The sequence below is a fragment of the Oncorhynchus gorbuscha genome, linkage group LG16 (genome assembly GCF_021184085.1).
Source record: "Oncorhynchus gorbuscha isolate QuinsamMale2020 ecotype Even-year linkage group LG16, OgorEven_v1.0, whole genome shotgun sequence".
Taxonomy (NCBI): Eukaryota; Metazoa; Chordata; class Actinopteri; order Salmoniformes; family Salmonidae; genus Oncorhynchus; species Oncorhynchus gorbuscha.
In genome coordinates this window covers 8,806,006-8,829,801 of record NC_060188.1, presented here as the reverse complement: position 1 = coordinate 8,829,801, position 23,796 = coordinate 8,806,006, and the positions used below count along the sequence as shown (strand labels likewise).

Below are 23,796 nucleotides of genomic sequence, written 5' to 3'. Positions count from 1 at the left end.
ACTGAGAGAGTTGGGGAGAGAGTGTTGGAGAGAGGAGAGAGAGCTTGTGAGAGAGAGAGAAAGAGTTTAGAAAAGCCTATAAATGTCTAATTGCCTTTCATGGTCGTTTGTTAATGAGACATGCTGACAAACAGATTGATAAGATATCCGATACAGAGGTTGACTCAGTCAGTAGAGACTTACTTGGTGACTTTGAAGATTCTCAGTAACCTTAGAGCTCGTAATACACTGATACCAAAGGATGTCCCAGGCTGGATAAAACCCCACAGCACCTCGAATATGCTGCCACATATTACCTGCCACACACACACACACACACACACACACACACACACACACACACACACACACACACACACACACACACACACACACACACACACACACACACACACACACACACACACACACACACACACACACACACACACACACACACACACACACACACACACACACACATGATTAGTGATGTTATCCAAAACATGCGGTCAAAAATGATATGTAAGTGTGTGTGTTTACTGTATTGGTGTGTGTGTGTGTGTGTGTTTACTTTATTGGTGTGTGTGTGTGTTGTTTACTTTATGTGTGTGTGTGTGTGTGTGTGTGTGTGTGTGTGTGTGTGTGTGTGTGTGTGTGTGTGTGTGTGTGTGTGTGTGTGTGTGTGTGTGTGTGTGTGTGTGTGTGTGTGTGTGTGTGTGTGTGTGTGTGTGTGTGTGTGTGTGTGTGTGTGTGTGTGCCCTAGAGTAGACATGTTCCACCACTCACAATGCAGTCAAAGCAGTTAAAGGAGGAGTGAAAGTAAGGCTGTGACCCCAGTCCATAAATCTTTATACCCATCTCAGAAATGAAGATACTCAAGAAGACGAACTCTGCAAAGTCTGGAAGAGGTGAAAAGAGAGAGGGAACAGGGTGAGAGCGGGAAAGATCAGACATGAATGAGCAAGCAGGAAAATGCAGGAGGATGATATCGAAAGAAAATAAATAAAGAAGGGCAATTCACTGTAAGAAGTAATCAAAGTTGCAGAAAGACTGTCACAGATCCCTCCCGATCTTTCATTACGCACACCTGTCCCCTGTTCCCACTGATTAGTACTTGTATAAGTTTGCCCTTTGGTTCCCATTGGACTGTCCATTATTGTTACTATGTCCGTTGGTGCGTGTGAGTACCTGTGCTGTGTGTTTTGGCCTTCATGTCATTGTGGATTGTGCAGATGATTACAGGTCTTGTCCAGTGTGTTTATTATTGTGCGTGTGTGTTATTTATTAGAGGTACTCCTCTCTCTTTTGTTTGGGTTTCAACTCTGTGTTTTTGTTACGTGTTTGTTTGGTCTTCGTCCCCGTGCCTTTACACGGTATGCCATAATTTGGGGCTTGATGAAAAACATTATTACACATTCCTGTGTCTGTCTCCCGAATCTCCTTTAAGCCAATGTGACAGAATCTCCTTTAAACCAATGTGACAGAATCTCCTTTAAGCCAATGTGACAGAATCTCCTTTAAGCCAACGTGACAGAATCTCCTTTAAGCCAATGTGACAGAATCTCCTTTAAGCCAATGTGACAGAATCTGCTTTAAGCCAATGTGACAGAATCTCCTTTAAGCCAATGTGACAGAATCTCATTTAAGCCAACGTGACAGAATCTCCTTTAAGCCAATGTGACAGAATCTCCTTTAAGCCAACGTGACAGAATCTCCTTTAAGCCAACGTGACAGAATCTCCTTTAAGCCAATGTGACAGAATCTCCTTTAAGCCAATGTGACAGAATCTCCTTCAAGCCAATGTGACAGAATCTCCTTCAAGCCAATGTGACAGAATCTCCTTTAAGCCAATGTGACAGAATCTCCTTTAAGCCAATGTGACAGAATCTCCTTTAAGCCAATGTGACAGAATCTCCTTTAAGCCAATGTGACAGAGAGGTAGAGAGAGAAATAAAGAAAAGTATCTAGAATTTCCATCCTTCATATAAGAGTGTATGTGTACAGTAGTACGAGTGTATGAGTGTCTGTGTGTGTACAGGTGTAGGATCTTAATTTTATCCATCCTCCCACCCTCTATCCCTCCCTCCCTCCCACCCTCTATCTCTCCCTCCCTCCATACCTCCCTCCCACCCTCTATCCCTCCCTCCCACCCTCTATCTCTCCCTCGCTCCATACCTCCCCCCTACCCTCTATCCCTCCCTCCATCCATACCTCCCTCCCACCCTCTATCTCTCCCTCGCTCCATACCTCCCTCCTACCCTCTATCCCTCCATCCATCCATACATACCCCCCCTCCCTCCCAGTGTGTCTACTCACAGAGGAAGTCTGAGAGTGGTTCAGGCTGGTCGTAGTGTACTACAGCCACACACATGGTGTTAAGTCCCACGAGACACAGTACACTCCAGTAGAAATACGGGGTCTTCACAATGCGTCGGATGAAAAAACGCAGACGACGCTCCCTCTTATGGAAGTTAGAGCCCTCCAGCTTTGAACTCTTCAGACTGGCCCGCGCAAATGGAGAACCTGGGAGGAGAGGAGAAGAATGGGAAAAGGAGAGGGGGATAGTGGAGAGGAGAAGAGTGGGAAGAGGAGAGGGGGATAGAGGAGAAGAGTGGGAAGAGGAGAGGAGATGGAGGAGAGGAGAAGTGTGGGAAAAGGAGAGGGGGATGGAGGAGAGGAGAAGAGTGGGAAATGGAGAGGGGGATGGAGGAGAGGAGAAGAGTGGGAAGAAGAGAGGGGGATAGAGGAGAAGTGTGGGAAATGGAGAGGAGATGGAGGAGAGGAGAAGTGTGGGAAAAGGAGAGGGGGATGGAGGAGAGGAGAAGAAAGGGAAGAGGGGATGGAGGAGAGGAGAAGAGTGGGAAATGGAGAGGAGGATGGAGGAGAGGAGAAGAGTGGGAAGAGGAGAGGGGGATGGAAGAGAGGAGAAGAAAGGGAAGAGGGGATGGAGGAGAGGAGAAGAGTGGGAAAAGGAGAGGGGGATGGAGGAGAGGAGAAGAGTGGGAAGAGGAGAGGGGGATGGAAGAGAGGAGAAGAAAGGGAAGAGGGGATGGAGGAGAGGAGAAGAGTGGGAAAAGGAGAGGGGGATGGGGACAAGAGTGGAGAGAAAAAACACATTTGGTTAGCATGTAACATCTTGTGTGTGCGTGTGCGTGTGTGTGGTGTTTCTTACCCACTGCCAGGTCTCCATTCCCATCCTCTGGGTTAAGGAGATCTGTTTTGTTCTTGTGGTTTTTGATGGTGGGTCTCCTGCGGGTGCCTGAATGGGAAAAATAGAACACAGTGACGCACAACTGCTCACTATAGAACACGCAAACGAACACTGGCACAGAAGCAAAGATGCTACATTTACACTAGTGAAGATGCTACATTTACACTAACAAAGATGCTACAATTGCACTAGCAAAGATGCTACATTTACACTAGCAAATATGCTACATTTACACTACTAAAGATGCTACATTTACTCTAGCAAAGCTGCAACATTTATAATAGGAAAGATGCTACATTTACACTAGCAAATATGCTACATTTACACAAGCAAAGGTGTTGCATTTACACTAGAAAAGATGCTCTCGTTACACTAGTAAATATTCTACATTTACACTAGCAAAAATGCTACATTTACACGAGCAAATATTATAGATTTACACTAGTAAAGATGCTACATTTACACTCGTAAAGATGCTACATTTACACGAGTAAATATGCTACATTTACACTAGTAAAGATGATACATTTACACTAGTAAAGATGCTACATTTACACTAGTATATATGCTACATTTACACTAGCAAAGATGCTACATTTACATGAGGAAAGATGCAACATTTACACTATTAAAAATGCTACATTTACACTAGCAAAGATGATACATTTAGACTAGAAAGATACTACATGTATACTAGTAATGATAATACATTTACACTAACAATGATGCTACATTTACACTATTATATTTTCTAATTTTCTGTCTCTATATACATTCTAACATATCTATGTCACTACACACACACACACACACTTGGGTAAATACCGTCAAAGGCATCAGGGTCTTCATCATCTGCTAAGATTACTTCTTCTATAGGAAGCAAAAGTCAAGTAAACAAAACAGGGAATGTATATGGCAATATGTAACATATATACCATAAATATATAACATATATAACATAAATATATAACAAATATATCATATATAACAATAATACATAACATAAATACATATCATATATAACATAAATATGTAACGTACATAACAAAAATATATAACATATATAACAGAAATATATAACATATATAACATAACAGAAATATATAACATATATAACATAAATATATAACATATATAACATAACATAAATATATAACATATATAACATAAATATATAACATATATAACATAACAGAAATATATAACATATATAACATAAATATATAACATATATAGCATAACATAAATATATAACATATATAACATAAATATATAACATATATAACATAACATAAATATATAACATATATAACATAAATATATAAAATAAATATAGAACATATATAAGATAAATATATAACATATATTATAGAAATATGTAACATATATAACATAAATAACATAAATATATAACATATATAACATAAATATATAACATATATAACATCAATATATAACATATATAACATAAATATATAATATATATAACATAAATATGTAACATATATAACATAAATATATAATATATATAACATAAATATGTAACATATGTAACATATATAACATAAATATATAATATATATAACATAAATATGTAACATAGGGTTCCATGTATGTTTTGTGTGTAGTTCTATATGATGATAATGTACCTGCTTTACAAATCCATTCCAGGTATCCATTGAGCTCTCTCTCTATCTGCTGCTGTCTCCTCAGCTTTAGAAACTCACTCCTGTTCTCCACTCGCTCTCTCTCTTTGGCAAACTCCCTGTGGTAGACACACACACATATCAAATGAAACACATATAGATGTATACAATGACATATACACAGAGATATTGTATACACACACACACGCACACACGCACACAAAACACACACACATGTCACACACACACACGCATGTGCGCCCACACACACACTCTCCCACACACACACATGCGTGCACACACACGCATTCACTTACCCAGACAGTACACCCAGGACCAGGTTCAACATGAAGAAAGAGCCGATGATGATGAGGGGAATGAAGTACATCCAGTTCCACGCGCTCCCTGAGGCATCGTTGCTCTGCAAACACACACACACGCACGCACGCACACACGCACGCACACACACACACACACACACTAGTAATTCATCTTTCCCTTGTTTGACTAGAGAGGTTACACTGAGATGTAGATTTTATAAAGCCAAAAAATAGCAGACCATTTCATGACCTTTTGATGAACTGGGACGGGATCACCACAATGCGGGTATAATTAGGACATTGTTTTATACAATATACTGTCCAGAGTATCTGCCATATAAACAGTTCAGCTGCACAGAATGTAACGCTCTTCCTCTCTCTTTTTCCCTCAACCTTTCTTCCCTCTCTCAACCCTCCATTTCCCTTCTCTCTCCAACCCCCTTTCTCTCCCTCTCTCAACCCTCCATTTCCCTTCTCTCTCCAAACCCCCTTTCTCTCCATCTCTCATCCCTCCCCATCTTGCTGTATTTCCCCCTAAACAGAGTCCATCACAGAATGTAATGCCCTCCCTCCCCCTCCCTCCCTCCCTCCCTCCCTCCCTCCCCCTCCCTCCCTCCCTCCCTCCCTCCCTCCCTATGTCTGTGGGCGTGTCTGCTGTTGCTCTATGCTGCAGCCTTTTTATCCATTAAACTTTCAGCACTTTCTTCCTCAGCAGCTGCAAGAATAACTCTGACTGCACAGCCCTGTTAAATATAGAGCAGCACCACCACCGAGTGAGACTGATGGAGGACAGAGAAGAAGGGAAGCGGTGGGGGAAAGGGGGAGGGGGTGAAGAGGAAGGGAGGAAGGGGAGGGGTGAAGAGGAAGAGAGAAAGGGGGAGGGGGTGAAGAGGAAGGGAAAAGGGGGAGGGGGTGAAGAGGAAGGGAGAAGGGGGAGGGGGTGAAGAGTAAGGGGAGAAGGGGGAGGGGTGAAGAGGAAGGGAGAAAGGGGAGGGGTGAAGAGGAAGGGAGAAAGGGGGAGGGGTGAAGAGGAAGGGAGAAAGGGGGAGGGGGTGAAGAGTAAGGGAGAAAGGGGGAGGCTGACAGGAGAGAGAGTGAGTAATTGGGTGTGGTGAGGTGGGGGGAGTAGGAAGATGCAAAGAGGAATGGAGATGGAGAGACAGATTAAGGAAGCAGAGAGAGCGAGGCAAGAGAGATGTGTGAGAAAGAGAAGAGAGGGAAGGGGGAATATTCAATATGGGCCCATATAGACTGCTGTGGATGGGACTACACTCACATTCCCCCACTACCCTCATCCACCTCTCTGTCACCATTGCAACCATTGCCACTGGCAGCAGGGCCCTATTCACTGTTTCTTAGGTATGGGCACACAATACAGCATATGAGTAAATGCTATGGGCATATTTGTATAGCAGTGAAACATGTATTATATGAATTGGTGGGTATTTACCATGTAATTTACTAGTATATACCATATAAATCTATTATCCAGGTTGTAGTTGCCCCACAGATTTAGGATCAGCTTATCCTGCCTCAATTCTAACCGAAACCCAAAACGAAAACTGAACCCAATCTCAAACCCAAACCAATCCTGAATCCAATCCCAATCTCAAACACAAACACAAAACCAAACCCGATCTCAAGCCAAACCTAAACCTAAAACCAAACCCAAACTCCTGATCTTAAACCCAAAACCAAACCCGATCTTAAACCCTAACCCAACTCTACAGTAACTCACATAATAGTCCAGCTCTTTAACCATAAATGAAATACCATAATACCTCTAATACAGACCCACTGTGATGTGAAGTACCGTAACTCACATAGTAGAGCAGGTCAGTCCATCCCTCCATGGTAATACATTGGAAGACTGTTAGCACGGCAAACAGGATGTTGTCAAACTGGGTGATGCCGTAGTTAGGACCCAGCCAATACTTTCGACACGTGGTCCCGTTTGGACATAGTCTCGACGGGGCTTCTGTCCCACACGGAACTTCCTCACGAATCTCATCTACAGGGGTACAGACAGTTTGGGGATCAACATGTTATTTAAGATCTAGATCTTCTTTGATTCATTTTGAATTGACAGTCTTTTTGTCACTGATTTAACTGGCATACTGATTGACTGACTGGCGACTGACTGGCTGACTGACTAACTGGTAGAATGACTGGCATACTGCCTGACTGGTATGCTGACTGGCACATACTGACTGGGTGACTGACTGGCAGACTGACTGGCAGACTGCCTGACTGGCATACTGCCTGACTGGTATGCTGACTGGCACATACTGACTGGGTGACTGACTGGCAGACTGCCTGACTGGCAGACTGCCTGACTGGTATGCTGACTGGCACATACTGACTGGGTGACTGACTGGCAGACTGACTGACTGGCAGACTGCCTGACTGGCAGACTGCCTGACTGGCAGACTGCCTGACTGGTATGCTGACTGGCACATACTGACTGGGTGACTGACTGGCAGACAGCCTGACTGGCATACTGGCTGACTGGTATGCTGACTGGCGCATACTGACTGACTGGCAGACTGACTGATTGACTGACTGGCAGACTGACTAGCAGACTGACTGGCATGCCAACCGACTCACCGACCTACTGGCTTACCGACCAACTGACCGACCAATCCACCGACTGACCGATTTACCTGTGTGAATGTCAAAGCAGGTAGTATGGAATTTGCCCATGTAGAACTCCAGGCCGATGATAGCGAACATGAGGATGGCGAAGAATAGCAACAGGCCGATCTGCAGCAGTGGAATCATAGCCTTCATGATGGACTTGAGGACCACCTGGAGGCCTGGGGGAGACAGAGCACATTGTTTAAGAACAGAAACAACAGACAAAGTTTTTAAAAACTCTGACCTACATCCCAAAATCTCTATAAAAATTATGTAACTTAATCAGAACTGTCCTCCCCCTCCCCTCCTCTTATGGTATCAGATGAAATAAGACTATTAGGGGTGTAGCTAGTCGTTCTCTCCGTCCCACACCCCCATATGTCCCAAGACTTACTGGGTATCCCAGACACCAGTTTGAGGGGTCTCAGTACACGGACCGCTCTCAGAGTCCGCAAATCGAAGTCCGATCCCACTGTAGACAGGATCCTACAGAGAGAGATGGAGCAGAGAGAGAGAGGAGGTGGAGAGAGGGAGACAGAGGGAAGAGGGAAAATAAAGAGAAGGAATAATTATAGTATTTTAATATTTTTTTAGGAACATTTGTAGCATCAGCCAATCAATGTGTGTCAGTTTCTGTTTTTTTTTAGTGACATCATCTGTTAATCATTTACACCAATCACTTGGATAAGAAGAAGACATTCAGCGAGTGAATGAGTAAGTCAATAATGTGAATGCATGAATGAGCCACGAGTCAATCAAGAGATGGGACAGGGAATTCGATAGAGAGAGAGAGAGAGAGAGAGAGAGAGAGAGAGAGAGAGAGAGAGAGAGAGAGAGAGAGAGAGAGAGAGAGAGAGAGAGAGAGAGACCGAGAGGAGAGAGAGAGGGGAGAGGGGAGAGAGAGAGAGAGGTAGCACAGGCTGTATGATTGAGAGTTGTTGACTGGCTCATTTGTTACCCATCTTTATTCCTCCTATTTATAAACTCTGTCTGAGAGCCATGGCCACTGCCAACTCATCAGGACTCTATCTTTTCCTCATTATACACACACACACACACACAGACACATGCACACACACAAACATGCACACATACGCACACACACACAAAACACACACACATTGTGTAGGAAAAACTGAGAGGCACAGAAAGATAGGTGTGTATGTTTCTGTGAAGGAGTGTTGGTGAGGAGGACTGTTTGTGTGTGAAGGAGAGGATGTTCTCTCACGTTGTCCGACTTCCAGTTATCTCTCTGACTGACTGGAAATCATCAACGTTTTCCAACAGTCCTTCTGCTAAGAGCTGCATGGCACAGTTTAACTGGCTGATCCTGTTGCACCAGTGCATTCGACTCTTGGTGGAATGCAATTGCTTGACTGCCGTGATATGCACAATGTCGTTCGCGAACTGCAGGTCCCCAAATGATTCATTCTCGAGTTTGTTTTGAGCAGCTTTGCAGTTTTGGTTCTACGAAGCTGGGTCCATCATAACAGTCAATAATCAATTAATTGCATTAATGTAATATATTATCAGTTTGAAACAATGCCTGCAGCATGATCAGCTGTTTGTCTCTGGAGCCACTGAGCCGGAAAAGCGTGCATCAATCCTGCTGTAGGACTCATTGCATTGCAGCCAAAAGGTCAAACAAACAACTAAAACAAACAAGTCACTCAGAAAAATGAAACGTGACTCTAGAGGCATTAAAAAGGGTAATTCAAAAATAATGAATAATTCGCAAACTGCACATCACTACTCAATAGGTGTCTCTCCCCTCCACATGGACCACTACAGCACAGGAGAGTCTCAGGGGCCCACCGTTAGTCTGGCAGCACACCTAAACACTAGGGAATGATGATGTGTCAGTGTAATACAATCTGAATGACACATCGTTGAAAGCCTTCCCACCGAGGCCTGGTGGGGTATCTGGTTGTTGAACAACAGTGAGTCCACAGAGCCCAGTTTAGGAAGCTCTGTGCTTAACGACTAACACACACTTTTAGCTTAATAGCTTCACCAGAGAGGCTGGTGTGACTGACTATGTTCTGGAGTTAGCTATCTGCGCTGGGAATGCAGGTAAATCCTATGGGAGTTAGCTATCTGTGCTAGGAATGCAGGTAAATACTATGTGAGTTAGCTATCTGCGCTAGGAATGCAGGTAAATCCTATGGGAGTTAGCTATCTGTGCTAGGAATGCAGGTAAATCCTATGGGAGTTAGCTATCTGTGCTAGGAATGCAGGTAAATACTATGTGAGTTAGCTATCTGCGCTAGGAATGCAGGTAAATCCTATGGGAGTTAGCTATCTGTGCTAGGAATGCAGGTAAATCCTATGGGAGTTAGCTATCTGTGCTAGGAATGCAGGTAAATCCTATGGGAGTTAGCTATCTGCGCTAGGAACGCAGGTAAATCCTATGGGAGTTAGCTATCTGTGCTAGGAACACAGGTAAATCCTATGGGAGTTAGCTATCTGCACCCGAGTGGCGCAGCGGTCTAAGGCACTGCATCTCAGTGCTAGAGGTATCACTACAGACCCCGGTTTGATTCCAGGCTGTATCACAACCGGCCTTGATTGGGAGTCCATTAGGGCGGTGCACAATTGGCCGGGGTAGGGTTTGGCCGGGGTAGGCCGTCATTGTAAATACTAATTTGTTCTTAACTGACTTGCCTAGGTAAATAAAGGTTAAATAATATAAAATACATTTAAAAAACTGTTCTAGGGACACAGGTAAATACTATGGAAGTTAGCTATCTGTGCTCGGAACACAGGTAAATACTATGGAAGTTAGCTATCTGTGCTCGGAACACAAGTAAATACTATGGAAGTTAGCTATCTGTGCTAGGAACACAGGTAAATACTATGGGGGTTAGCTATCTGTGCTAGGAACACAGGTAAATACTATGGGACTTAGCTATCTGTGCTAGGAACACAGGTAAATCCTATGGGAGGTATCTTTCTGTGTTAGGAACACAGGTAAATCCTATGGGGGTTAGCTATCTGTGCTAGGAACACAGGTAAATCCTATGGGAGTTAGCTATCTGTGCTAGGAACACAGGTAAATCCTATGGGAGTTAGCTATCTGTGCTAGGAACACAGGTAAATACTATGGGAGTTACTATCTGTGCTAGGAACACAGGTAAATCCTATGGGAGTTAGCTATCTGTGCTAGGAACACAGGTAAATCCTATGGGAGTTAGCTATCTGTGCTAGGAACACAGGTAAATCCTATGGGAGTTAGCTATCTGTGCTAGGAACACAGGTAAATCCTATGGGAGTTACTATCTGTGCTAGGAACACAGGTAAATCCTATGGGAGTTACTATCTGTGCTAGGAACACAGGTAAATCCTATGGGAGTTAGCTATCTGTGCTAGGAACACAGGTAAATCCTATGGGAGTTACTATCTGTGCTAGGAACACAGGTAAATCCTATGGGAGTTAGCTATCTGTGCTAGGAACACAGGTAAATCCTATGGGAGTTACTATCTGTGCTAGGAACACAGGTAAATCCTATGGGAGTTAGCTATCTGTGCTAGGAACACAGGTAAATACTATGGGAGTTACTATCTGTGCTAAAAGGCAAGTACTTGCTATGGGATTTCAATTCTATATAACTATATTTATCCCCTCAAATCAAATCAAATCAAAATCAAATCAACTCAGGGACAATTAAGCTATCTTCCTGTGCTAGATACGTAGAGGGATGCTATGGGAGTTAGAAATCACTAGTCCTGATGACAGCCGGGGAAACAGAGACTGTCCTACCAGAAGAGGAGGTAAAGGGAAGTGAGAATGAAGGAAGGAGACAGGGAAGGAAGGGTGAGGTGCTGGTTTGACAGCCTGGAAGGTCCTGCGCTGAAGACAAGGTGGGATATTGGGGTTAAAGTGAGGGATTGACACTGACAAAGCAGGTGTGTGTGTGGAGGGAGAAAAAGTGTGTGTGTGTGTCTGTGCGTGTGTCTGTGCGTGTGTATGTAGGGGATAGTATTAACAGTACTGACAGGAGAGACATCTACTGTGAGTTACCAATCTGCCTCACAGGAAACTGTCAAGAGTGTATATGTGTGTGTGTGCATGTGTGTGCAAGAAGAAGACAATGATGATGATGAAGAAGATGAAGATGGCAGTCTTGCACCAACAGCAGCTCCTCAACCCCACCAGGTCTGTCCACCTTTACAGCATTTATCATCAAAGCAACAAGGCTCATTCACACCGTTTCCACGGTTACTGGGGCCCTTCTCATTCATAACTGTTTCCATGGCAACAGGGACCTTGGCTCCTTGCTAGAATCTTTGCATCACCGTGGTAACCGGGCCAAGGGGAGCTTGATTGATATGTTTTTTATTTTCTTCTAATATCCTCAGTTGTGTAGTGAAACACACACATGCATGTAATTAATACACATACAAGCTAGCACATACACCCAAAGCACACACACCCCCACAAGCATGAACACACACGCACACATTTCTAAGCTGCGCGTACATACACTTTCAGCTTGGAACCATTTGAGTGCAAATACATTTTTATGCACGAATGCACACTAACATTTAGGTCACACAAACTAGCTACCTATGAAAATCCTCAGTTTCTACCCTGATGAACACACACGCATGAAAACACACACACACTCCCTCCCATATACACACATACACACACATACATACAGTTGATGTCGGAAGTTTACATACACTAGGTTGGAGTCATTAAAACTCATTGTTCAACCACTCCAGGGAATATGATAGGCTCAAATAAAAATTGTTTCCAGATCTTTCTTATACTGTATGTCACATCATCTGACAGATACACGCAACAGGTCAGAGGTTAGCATAACATCAAGGCTTTAAGCAAGTCTGTCTGAGAAGTAAACGTCGAAAGAATCTGGCTTGTAGAGGCACAATTTCGCACACACGGTATGAGGAAGGAGTGGCCAGCTAATCTTGAGTTTGACAGTCTGGAACCAAGGCTTGAGCCATTAAAATATAATTTAGAGAGAGGTTCAACCCAGGCAAGACTTTACCTGAGACAATGACCCTTTTTTAACCAAAAGAGCTCTTCAATGTTCTCCACACTGTTCTACCGTGGGCAGCTCCTCACAGTTCTCCACACTGTTCTACAATGGACAGCTCCTCACTGTTCTACAATGGACAGCCCCTCACTGTTCTACAATGGACAGCTCCTCACTGTTCTACAATGGACAGCTCCTCACAGTTCTCCACACTGTTCTACAATGGACAGCTCCTCACAGTTCTCCTCACTGTTCTACAATGGACAGCTCCTCACAGTTCTCCACACTGTTCTACAATGGACAGCTCCTCACAGTTCTCCTCACTGTTCTACAATGGACAGCTCATCACTGTTCTCCACACTGTTCTACAATGGACAGCTCCTCACAGTTCTCCTCACTGTTCTACAATGGACAGCTCCTCACTGTTCTACAATGGACAGCTCCTCACAGTTCTCCACACTGTTCTACAATGGGCCATTCATCACAGTTCTCCACACTCTTTCTACAATGGACAGCTCCTCACTGTTCTCCACACTGTTCTACAATGGTCAGCTCCTCACAGTTCTCCACACAGTTCTACAATGGTCAGCTCCTCACAGTTCTCCACACAGTTCTACAATGGACAGCTCCTCACAGTTCTCCTCACTGTTCTACAATGGACAGCTCATCACAGTTCTCCACACTGTTCTACAATGGACAGCTCCTCACAGTTCTCCTCACTGTTCTACAATGGACAGCTCCTCACTGTTCTACAATGGACAGCTCCTCACAGTTCTCCACACTGTTCTACAATGGACAGCTCCTCACTGTTCTCCACACTGTTCTACAATGGGCCATTCATCACAGTTCTCCACACTCTTTCTACAATGGACAGCTCCTCACTGTTCTACAATGGACAGCTCCTCACAGTTCTCCACACTGTTCTACAATGGACAGCTCCTCACAGTTCTCCTCACTGTTCTACAATGGACAGCTCCTCACAGTTCTCCACACTGTTCTACAATGGACAGCTCCTCACAGTTCTCCTCACTGTTCTACAATGGACAGCTCATCACTGTTCTCCACACTGTTCTACAATGGACAGCTCCTCACAGTTCTCCACAGTGTTCTACAATGGGCCATTCATCACAGTTCTCCACACTCTTTCTACAATGGACAGCTCCTCACTGTTCTCCTCACTGTTCTACAATGGACAGCTCCTCACTGTTCTACAATGGACAGCTCCTCACAGTTCTCCACACTGTTCTACAATGGGCCATTCATCACAGTTCTCCACACTCTTTCTACAATGGACAGCTCCTCACTGTTCTCCACACTGTTCTACAATGGTCAGCTCCTCACAGTTCTCCACACAGTTCTACAATGGTCAGCTCCTCACAGTTCTCCACACAGTTCTACAATGGACAGCTCCTCACAGTTCTCCTCACTGTTCTACAATGGACAGCTCATCACAGTTCTCCACACTGTTCTACAATGGACAGCTCCTCACAGTTCTCCTCACTGTTCTACAATGGACAGCTCCTCACTGTTCTACAATGGACAGCTCCTCACAGTTCTCCACACTGTTCTACAATGGACAGCTCCTCACTGTTCTCCACACTGTTCTACAATGGGCCATTCATCACAGTTCTCCACACTCTTTCTACAATGGACAGCTCCTCACTGTTCTACAATGGACAGCTCCTCACAGTTCTCCACACTGTTCTACAATGGACAGCTCCTCACAGTTCTCCTCACTGTTCTACAATGGACAGCTCCTCACTGTTCTACAATGGACAGCTCCTCACAGTTCTCCACACTGTTCTACAATGGGCCATTCATCACAGTTCTCCACACTCTTTCTACAATGGACAGCTCCTCACTGTTCTCCACACTGTTCTACAATGGTCAGCTCCTCACAGTTCTCCACACAGTTCTACAATGGTCAGCTCCTCACAGTTCTCCACACAGTTCTACAATGGACAGCTCCTCACAGTTCTCCTCACTGTTCTACAATGGACAGCTCATCACAGTTCTCCACACTGTTCTACAATGGACAGCTCCTCACAGTTCTCCTCACTGTTCTACAATGGACAGCTCCTCACTGTTCTACAATGGACAGCTCCTCACAGTTCTCCACACTGTTCTACAATGGACAGCTCCTCACTGTTCTCCACACTGTTCTACAATGGGCCATTCATCACAGTTCTCCACACTCTTTCTACAATGGACAGCTCCTCACTGTTCTACAATGGACAGCTCCTCACAGTTCTCCACACTGTTCTACAATGGACAGCTCCTCACAGTTCTCCTCACTGTTCTACAATGGACAGCTCCTCACAGTTCTCCACACTGTTCTACAATGGACAGCTCCTCACAGTTCTCCTCACTGTTCTACAATGGACAGCTCATCACTGTTCTCCACACTGTTCTACAATGGACAGCTCCTCACAGTTCTCCACAGTGTTCTACAATGGGCCATTCATCACAGTTCTCCACACTCTTTCTACAATGGACAGCTCCTCACTGTTCTCCACACTGTACTACAATGGACAGCTCCTCGCTGTTCTCCACACTGTTCTACAATGGTCAGCTCCTCACAGTTCTCCACACAGTTCTACAATGGTCAGCTCCTCACAGTTCTCCACACAGTTCTACAATGGACAGCTCCTCACAGTTCTCCACACTGTTCTAAAATGGACAGCTCCTCATAGTTCTCCTCACTGTTCTACAATGGACAGCTCCTCACTGTTCTACAATGGACAGCTCCTCACAGTTCTCCACACTGTTCTACAATGGACAGCTCCTCACTGTTCTCCACACTGTTCTACAATGGGCCATTCATCACAGTTCTCCACACTCTTTCTACAATGGACAGCTCCTCACTGTTCTCCACATTGTTCTACAATGGACAGCTCCTCCCTGTTATCCACACTGTTCTACAATGGACAGCTCCTCACTGTTCTCCACACTGTTCTACAATGGACAGCTCCTCACTGTTCTCCACACTGTTCTACAATGGACAGCTCATCACTGTTCTCCACACTGTTCTACAATGGACAGCTCCTCACAGTTCTCCTCACTGTTCTACAATGGACAGCTCCTCACTGTTCTACAATGGACAGCTCCTCACAGTTCTCCAAACTGTTCTACAATGGACAGCTCCTCACTGTTCTACAATGGACAGCTCCTCACAGTTCTCCACACTGTTCTACAATGGGCCATTCATCACAGTTCTCCACACTCTTTCTACAATGGACAGCTCCTCACTGTTCTCCACACTGTTCTACAATGGACAGCTCCTCACTGTTCTCCACACTGTTCTACAATGGTCAGCTCCTCACAGTTCTCCACACAGTTCTACAATGGTCAGCTCCTCACAGTTCTCCACACAGTTCTACAATGGACAGCTCCTCACAGTTCTCCTCACTGTTCTACAATGGACAGACACTGTTCTACAATGGACACTGTTCTCCACACTGTTCTACAATGGACAGCTCCTCACAGTTCTCCTCACTGTTCTACAATGGACAGCTCCTCACTGTTCTACAATGGACAGCTCCTCACAGTTCTCCACACTGTTCTACAATGGACAGCTCCTCACTGTTCTCCACACTGTTCTACAATGGGCCATTCATCACAGTTCTCCACACTCTTTCTACAATGGACAGCTCCTCACTGTTCTCCACATTGTTCTACAATGGACAGCTCCTCACTGTTATCCACACTGTTCTACAATGGACAGCTCCTCACTGTTCTCCACACTGTTCTACAATGGACAGCTCCTCACTGTTCTCCACACTGTTCTACAATGGACAGCTCATCACTGTTCTCCACACTGTTCTACAATGGACAGCTCCTCACAGTTCTCCTCACTGTTCTACAATGGACAGCTCCTCACTGTTCTACAATGGACAGCTCTCTCAGTTCTCCCACACTGTTCTACAATGGACAGCTCCTCACTGTTCTCCACACTGTTCTACAATGGACAGCTCCTCACTGTTCTCCACACTGTTCTACAATGGACAGCTCCTCACTGTTCTCCACACTGTTCTACAATGGACAGCTCCTCACTGTTCTCCTCACTGTTCTACAATGGACAGCTCCTCAATGTTCTCCTCCACACTGTTCTACAATGGACAGCTCCTCACTGTTCTCCACACTGTTCTACAATGGACAGCTCCTCACTGTTCCCCTCACTGTTCTACAATGGACAGCTCCTCACTGTTCTCCTCACTGTTCTACAATGGACAGCTCCTCACAGTTCTCCACACTCTTTCTACAATGGACAGCTCCTCACTGTTCTCCAAGCTGTTCTACAATGGACAGCTCCTCACTGTTCTCCACATTGTTCTACAATGGACAGCTCCTCACAGTTCTCCACACTCTTTCTACAATGGACAGCTCCTCACTGTTCTCCAAGCTGTTCTACAATGGACAGCTCCTCACTGTTCTCCACACTGTTCTACAATGGACAGCTCCTCACTGTTCTCCACACTGTTCTACAATGGACAGCTCATCACTGTTCTCCACACTGTTCTACAATGGACAGCTCCTCACAGTTCTCCTCACTGTTCTACAATGGACAGCTCCTCACTGTTCTACAATGGACAGCTCCTCACAGTTCTCCACACTGTTCTACAATGGACAGCTCCTCACTGTTCTCCACACTGTTCTACAATGGGCCATTCATCACAGTTCTCCACACTCTTTCTACAATGGACAGCTCCTCACTGTTCTCCACACTGTTCTACAATGGACAACTCCTCACTGTTCTCCTCACGGTTCTACAATGGACAGCTCCTCAATGTTCTCCAAACTGTTCTACAATGGACAGCTCCTCAATGTTCTCCACACTGTTTTACAATGGACAGCTCCTCACTGTTCCACTCACTGTTCTACAATGGACAGCTCCTCACTGTTCTCCTCACTGTTCTACAATGGACAGCTCCTCACAGTTCTCCACACTCTTTCTACAATGGACAGCTCCTCACTGTTCTCCAAGCTGTTCTACAATGGACAGCTCCTCACTGTTCTCCACATTGTTCTACAATGGACAGCTCCTCACAGTTCTCCTCACTGTTCTACAATGGACAGCTCCTCACTGTTCTCCAAACTGTTCTACAATGGACAGCTCCTCAATGTTCTCCACACTGTTCTACAATGGACAGCTCCTCACTGTTCTCCACACTATTCTACAATGGACAGCTCCTCACTGTTCTCCATACTGTTCTACAATTGACAGCTCCTCACTGTTCTACAATGGACAGCTCCACACTGTTCTACAATGGACAGCTCCTCAATGTTCTCCACACTGTTCTACAATGGACAGCTCCTCACTGTTCTCCACACTGTTCTACAATGGACAGCTCCTCACTGTTCTCCACACTGTTCTACAATGGACAGCTCCTCACTGTTCTCCACACTGTTCTACAATGGACAGCTCCTCACAGTTCTCCACACTGTTCTACAATGGACAGCTCCTCACAGTTCTCCTCACTGTTCTACAATGGACAGCTCCTCACAGTTCTCCACACTGTTCTACAATGGACAGCTCCTCACAGTTCTCCTCACTGTTCTACAATGGACAGCTCCTCACTGTTCTACAATGGACAGCTCCTCACAGTTCTCCACACCGTTCTACAATGGACAGCTCCTCACTGTTCTCCAAACTGTTCTACAATGGGCCATTCATCACAGTTCTCCACACTCTTTCTACAATGGACAGCTCCTCACAGTTCTCCTCACTGTTCTACAATGGACAGCTCATCACTGTTCTCCACACTGTTCTACAATGGACAGCTCCTCACTGTTCTCCACACTGTTCTACAATGGTCAGCTCCTCACAGTTCTCCACACAGTTCTACAATGGACAGCTCCTCACAGTTCTCCTCACTGTTCTACAATGGACAGCTCCTCACTGTTCTACAATGGACAGCTCCTCACTGTTCTCCAAACTGTTCTACAATGGACAGCTCCTCAATGTTCTCCACACTGTTCTACAATGGACAGCTCCTCACTGTTCTCCACACTATTCTACAATGGACAGCTCCTCACTGTTCTCCATACTGTTCTACAATTGACAGCTCCTCACTGTTCTACAATGGACAGCTCCACACTGTTCTACAATGGACAGCTCCTCAATGTTCTCCACACTGTTCTACAATGGACAGCTCCTCACTGTTCTCCACACTGTTCTACAATGGACAGCTCCTCACTGTTCTCCACACTGTTCTACAATGGACAGCTCCTCACTGTTCTCCACACTGTTCTACAATGGACAGCTCCTCACAGTTCTCCACACTGTTCTACAATGGACAGCTCCTCACAGTTCTCCTCACTGTTCTACAATGGACAGCTCCTCACAGTTCTCCACACTGTTCTACAATGGACAGCTCCTCACAGTTCTCCTCACTGTTCTACAATGGACAGCTCCTCACTGTTCTACAATGGACAGCTCCTCACAGTTCTCCACACTGTTCTACAATGGACAGCTCCTCACAGTTCTCCTCACTGTTCTACAATGGACAGCTCCTCACTGTTCTACAATGGACAGCTCCTCACTGTTCTACAATGGACAGCTCCTCACTGTTCTACAATGGACAGCTCCTCACTGTTCTACAATGGACAGCTCCTCACAGTTCTCCACACCGTTCTACAATGGACAGCTCCTCACTGTTCTCCAAACTGTTCTACAATGGGCCATTCATCACAGTTCTCCACACTCTTTCTACAATGGACAGCTCCTCACAGTTCTCCTCACTGTTCTACAATGGACAGCTCATCACTGTTCTCCACACTGTTCTACAATGGACAGCTCCTCACTGTTCTCCACACTGTTCTACAATGGACAGCTCCTCACAGTTCTCCTCACTGTTCTACAATGGACAGCTCCTCACTGTTCGACAATGGACAGCTCCTCACAGTTCTCCACACTGCTCTACAATGGACAGCTCCTCACTGTTCTCCACACTGTTCTACAATGGGCCATTCATCACAGTTCTCCACACTCTTTCTACAATGGACAGCTCCTCACTGTTCTCCACACTGTTCTACAATGGACAGCTCCTCACTGTTCTCCACACTGTTCTAAAATGGTCAGCTCCTCAAAGTTGTCCACACAGTTCTACAATGGTCAGCTCCTCACAGTTCTCCATACAGTTCTACAATGGACAGCTCCTCACAGTTCTCCACACTGTTCTACAATGGACAGCTCCTCACAGTTCTCCTCACTGTTCTACAATGGACAGCTCATCACAGTTCTCCACACTCTTTCTACAATGGACAGCTCCTCACTGTTCTCCACACTGTTCTACAATGGACAGCTCCTCACTGTTCTCCACACTGTTCTACAATGGTCAGCTCCTCACAGTTCTCAACACAGTTCTACAATGGACAGCTCCTCACAGTTCTCCTCACTGTTCTACAATGGACAGCTCCTCACTGTTCTACAATGGACAGCTCCTCACAGTTCTCCACACTGTTCTACAATGGACAGCTCCTCACTGTTCTCCACACTGTTCTACAATGGGCCATTCATCACAGTTCTCCACACTCTTTCTACAATGGACAGCTCCTCACTGTTCTCCACACTGTTCTACAATGGACAGCTCCTCACTGTTCTCCACACTGTTCTACAATGGTCAGCTCCTCACAGTTCTCCACACAGTTCTACAATGGTCAGCTCCTCACTGTTCTCCACACTGTTCTACAATGGGCCATTCATCACAGTTCTCCACACTCTTTCTACAATGGACAGCTCCTCACTGTTCTCCACACTGTTCTACAATGGACAGCTCCTCGCTGTTCTCCACACTGTTCTACAATGGTCAGCTCCTCACAGTTCTCCACACAGTTCTACAATGGTCAGCTCCTCACAGTTCTCCACACAGTTCTACAATGGACAGCTCCTCACAGTTCTCCACACTGTTCTACAATGGACAGCTCCTCACAGTTCTCCTCACTGTTCTACAATGGGCCATTCATCACAGTTCTCCACACTCTTTCTACAATGGACAGCTCCTCACTGTTCTCCACATTGTTCTACAATGGGCCATTCATCACAGTTCTCCACACTCGTTCTACAATGGACAGCTCCTCACAGTTCTCCTCACTGTTCTACAATGGACAGCTCCTCACAGTTCTCCACACTGTTCTACAATGGGCCATTCATCACAGTTCTCCACACTGTTCTACAATGGACAGCTCCTCACTGTTCTACAATGGACAGCTCCTCACAGTTCTCCACACCGTTCTACAATGGACAGCTCCTCACTGTTCTCCAAACTGTTCTACAATGGGCCATTCATCACAGTTCTCCACACTCTTTCTACAATGGACAGCTCCTCACAGTTCTCCTCACTGTTCTACAATGGACAGCTCATCACTGTTCTCCACACTGTTCTACAATGGACAGCTCCTCACTGTTCTCCACACTGTTCTACAATGGTCAGCTCCTCACAGTTCTCCACACAGTTCTACAATGGACAGCTCCTCACAGTTCTCCTCACTGTTCTACAATGGACAGCTCCTCACTGTTCTACAATGGACAGCTCCTCACTGTTCTCCAAACTGTTCTACAATGGACAGCTCCTCAATGTTCTCCACACTGTTCTACAATGGACAGCTCCTCACTGTTCTCCACACTGTTCTACAATGGACAGCTCCTCACTGTTCTCCATACTGTTCTACAATTGACAGCTCCTCACTGTTCTACAATGGACAGCTCCACACTGTTCTACAATGGACAGCTCCTCAATGTTCTCCACACTGTTCTACAATGGACAGCTCCTCACTGTTCTCCTCACTGTTCTACCACACTGTTCTACAATGGACAGCTCCTCACTGTTCTCCACACTGTTCTACAATGGACAGCTCCTCACTGTTCTCCACACTGTTCTACAATGGACAGCTCCTCACTGTTCTCCACACTGTTCTACAATGGACAGCTCCTCACAGTTCTCCACACTGTTCTACAATGGACAGCTCCTCACAGTTCTCCTCACTGTTCTACAATGGACAGCTCCTCACAGTTCTCCACACTGTTCTACAATGGACAGCTCCTCACAGTTCTCCTCACTGTTCTACAATGGACAGTTCTCCTCACTGTTCTACAATGGACAGCTCCTCACAGTTCTCCACACTGTTCTACAATGGACAGCTCCTCACAGTTCTCCTCACTGTTCTACAATGGACAGCTCCTCACTGTTCTACAATCTCCTCACTGTTCTACAATGGACAGCTCCTCACTGTTCTACAATGGACAGCTCCTCACTGTTCTACAATGGACAGCTCCTCACAGTTCTCCACACCGTTCTACAATGGACAGCTCCTCACTGTTCTCCAAACTGTTCTACAATGGGCCATTCATCACAGTTCTCCACACTCTTTCTACAATGGACAGCTCCTCACAGTTCTCCTCACTGTTCTACAATGGACAGCTCATCACTGTTCTCCACACTGTTCTACAATGGACAGCTCCTCACTGTTCTCCACACTGTTCTACAATGGACAGCTCCTCACAGTTCTCCTCACTGTTCTACAATGGACAGCTCCTCACTGTTCGACAATGGACAGCTCCTCACAGTTCTCCACACTGCTCTACAATGGACAGCTCCTCACTGTTCTCCACACTGTTCTACAATGGGCCATTCATCACAGTTCTCCACACTCTTTCTACAATGGACAGCTCCTCACTGTTCTCCACACTGTTCTACAATGGACAGCTCCTCACTGTTCTCCACACTGTTCTAAAATGGTCAGCTCCTCAAAGTTGTCCACACAGTTCTACAATGGTCAGCTCCTCACAGTTCTCCATACAGTTCTACAATGGACAGCTCCTCACTGTTCTCCACACTGTTCTACAATGGACAGCTCCTCACAGTTCTCCTCACTGTTCTACAATGGACAGCTCATCACAGTTCTCCACACTCTTTCTACAATGGACAGCTCCTCACTGTTCTCCACACTGTTCTACAATGGACAGCTCCTCACTGTTCTCCACACTGTTCTACAATGGTCAGCTCCTCACAGTTCTCAACACAGTTCTACAATGGACAGCTCCTCACAGTTCTCCTCACTGTTCTACAATGGACAGCTCCTCACTGTTCTACAATGGACAGCTCCTCACAGTTCTCCACACTGTTCTACAATGGACAGCTCCTCACTGTTCTCCACACTGTTCTACAATGGGCCATTCATCACAGTTCTCCACACTCTTTCTACAATGGACAGCTCCTCACTGTTCTCCACACTGTTCTACAATGGACAGCTCCTCACTGTTCTCCACACTGTTCTACAATGGTCAGCTCCTCACAGTTCTCCACACAGTTCTACAATGGTCAGCTCCTCACTGTTCTCCACACTGTTCTACAATGGGCCATTCATCACAGTTCTCCACACTCTTTCTACAATGGACAGCTCCTCACTGTTCTCCACACTGTTCTACAATGGACAGCTCCTCGCTGTTCTCCACACTGTTCTACAATGGTCAGCTCCTCACAGTTCTCCACACAGTTCTACAATGGTCAGCTCCTCACAGTTCTCCACACAGTTCTACAATGGACAGCTCCTCACAGTTCTCCACACTGTTCTACAATGGACAGCTCCTCACAGTTCTCCTCACTGTTCTACAATGGGCCATTCATCACAGTTCTCCACACTCTTTCTACAATGGACAGCTCCTCACTGTTCTCCACATTGTTCTACAATGGGCCATTCATCACAGTTCTCCACACTCTTTCTACAATGGACAGCTCCTCACAGTTCTCCTCACTGTTCTACAATGGACAGCTCCTCACAGTTCTCCACACTGTTCTACAATGGGCCATTCATCACAGTTCTCCACACTGTTCTACAATGGACAGCTCCTCGCTGTTCTCCACACTGTTCTACAATGGTCAGCTCCTCACAGTTCTCCACACAGTTCTACAATGGTCAGCTCCTCACAGTTCTCCACACAGTTCTACAATGGACAGCTCCTCACAGTTCTCCACACTGTTCTACAATGGACAGCTCCT

The 23,796-nt window shown here is 45.5% G+C and overlaps 1 protein-coding gene across 1 annotated transcript in view; it reads right to left on the bottom strand.

The window, feature by feature from the left end:
* Positions 1–23,796, bottom strand: part of LOC123998970 (voltage-dependent P/Q-type calcium channel subunit alpha-1A-like) — a 250,420-nt gene that overhangs the window by 126,204 nt on the left and 100,420 nt on the right. The window contains exons 4-13 of the mRNA XM_046304259.1: positions 8,191–8,282; positions 7,823–7,975; positions 6,983–7,170; positions 5,157–5,260; positions 4,843–4,958; positions 4,019–4,063; positions 3,155–3,241; positions 2,299–2,505; positions 769–881; positions 184–296 (exon numbers count right to left, since the gene is read on the bottom strand). Of these exons, the coding sequence (XP_046160215.1) occupies positions 184–296; positions 769–881; positions 2,299–2,505; positions 3,155–3,241; positions 4,019–4,063; positions 4,843–4,958; positions 5,157–5,260; positions 6,983–7,170; positions 7,823–7,975; positions 8,191–8,282 (1,218 nt within the window). The remainder of the gene's footprint in view (positions 1–183; positions 297–768; positions 882–2,298; positions 2,506–3,154; positions 3,242–4,018; positions 4,064–4,842; positions 4,959–5,156; positions 5,261–6,982; positions 7,171–7,822; positions 7,976–8,190; positions 8,283–23,796) is intronic.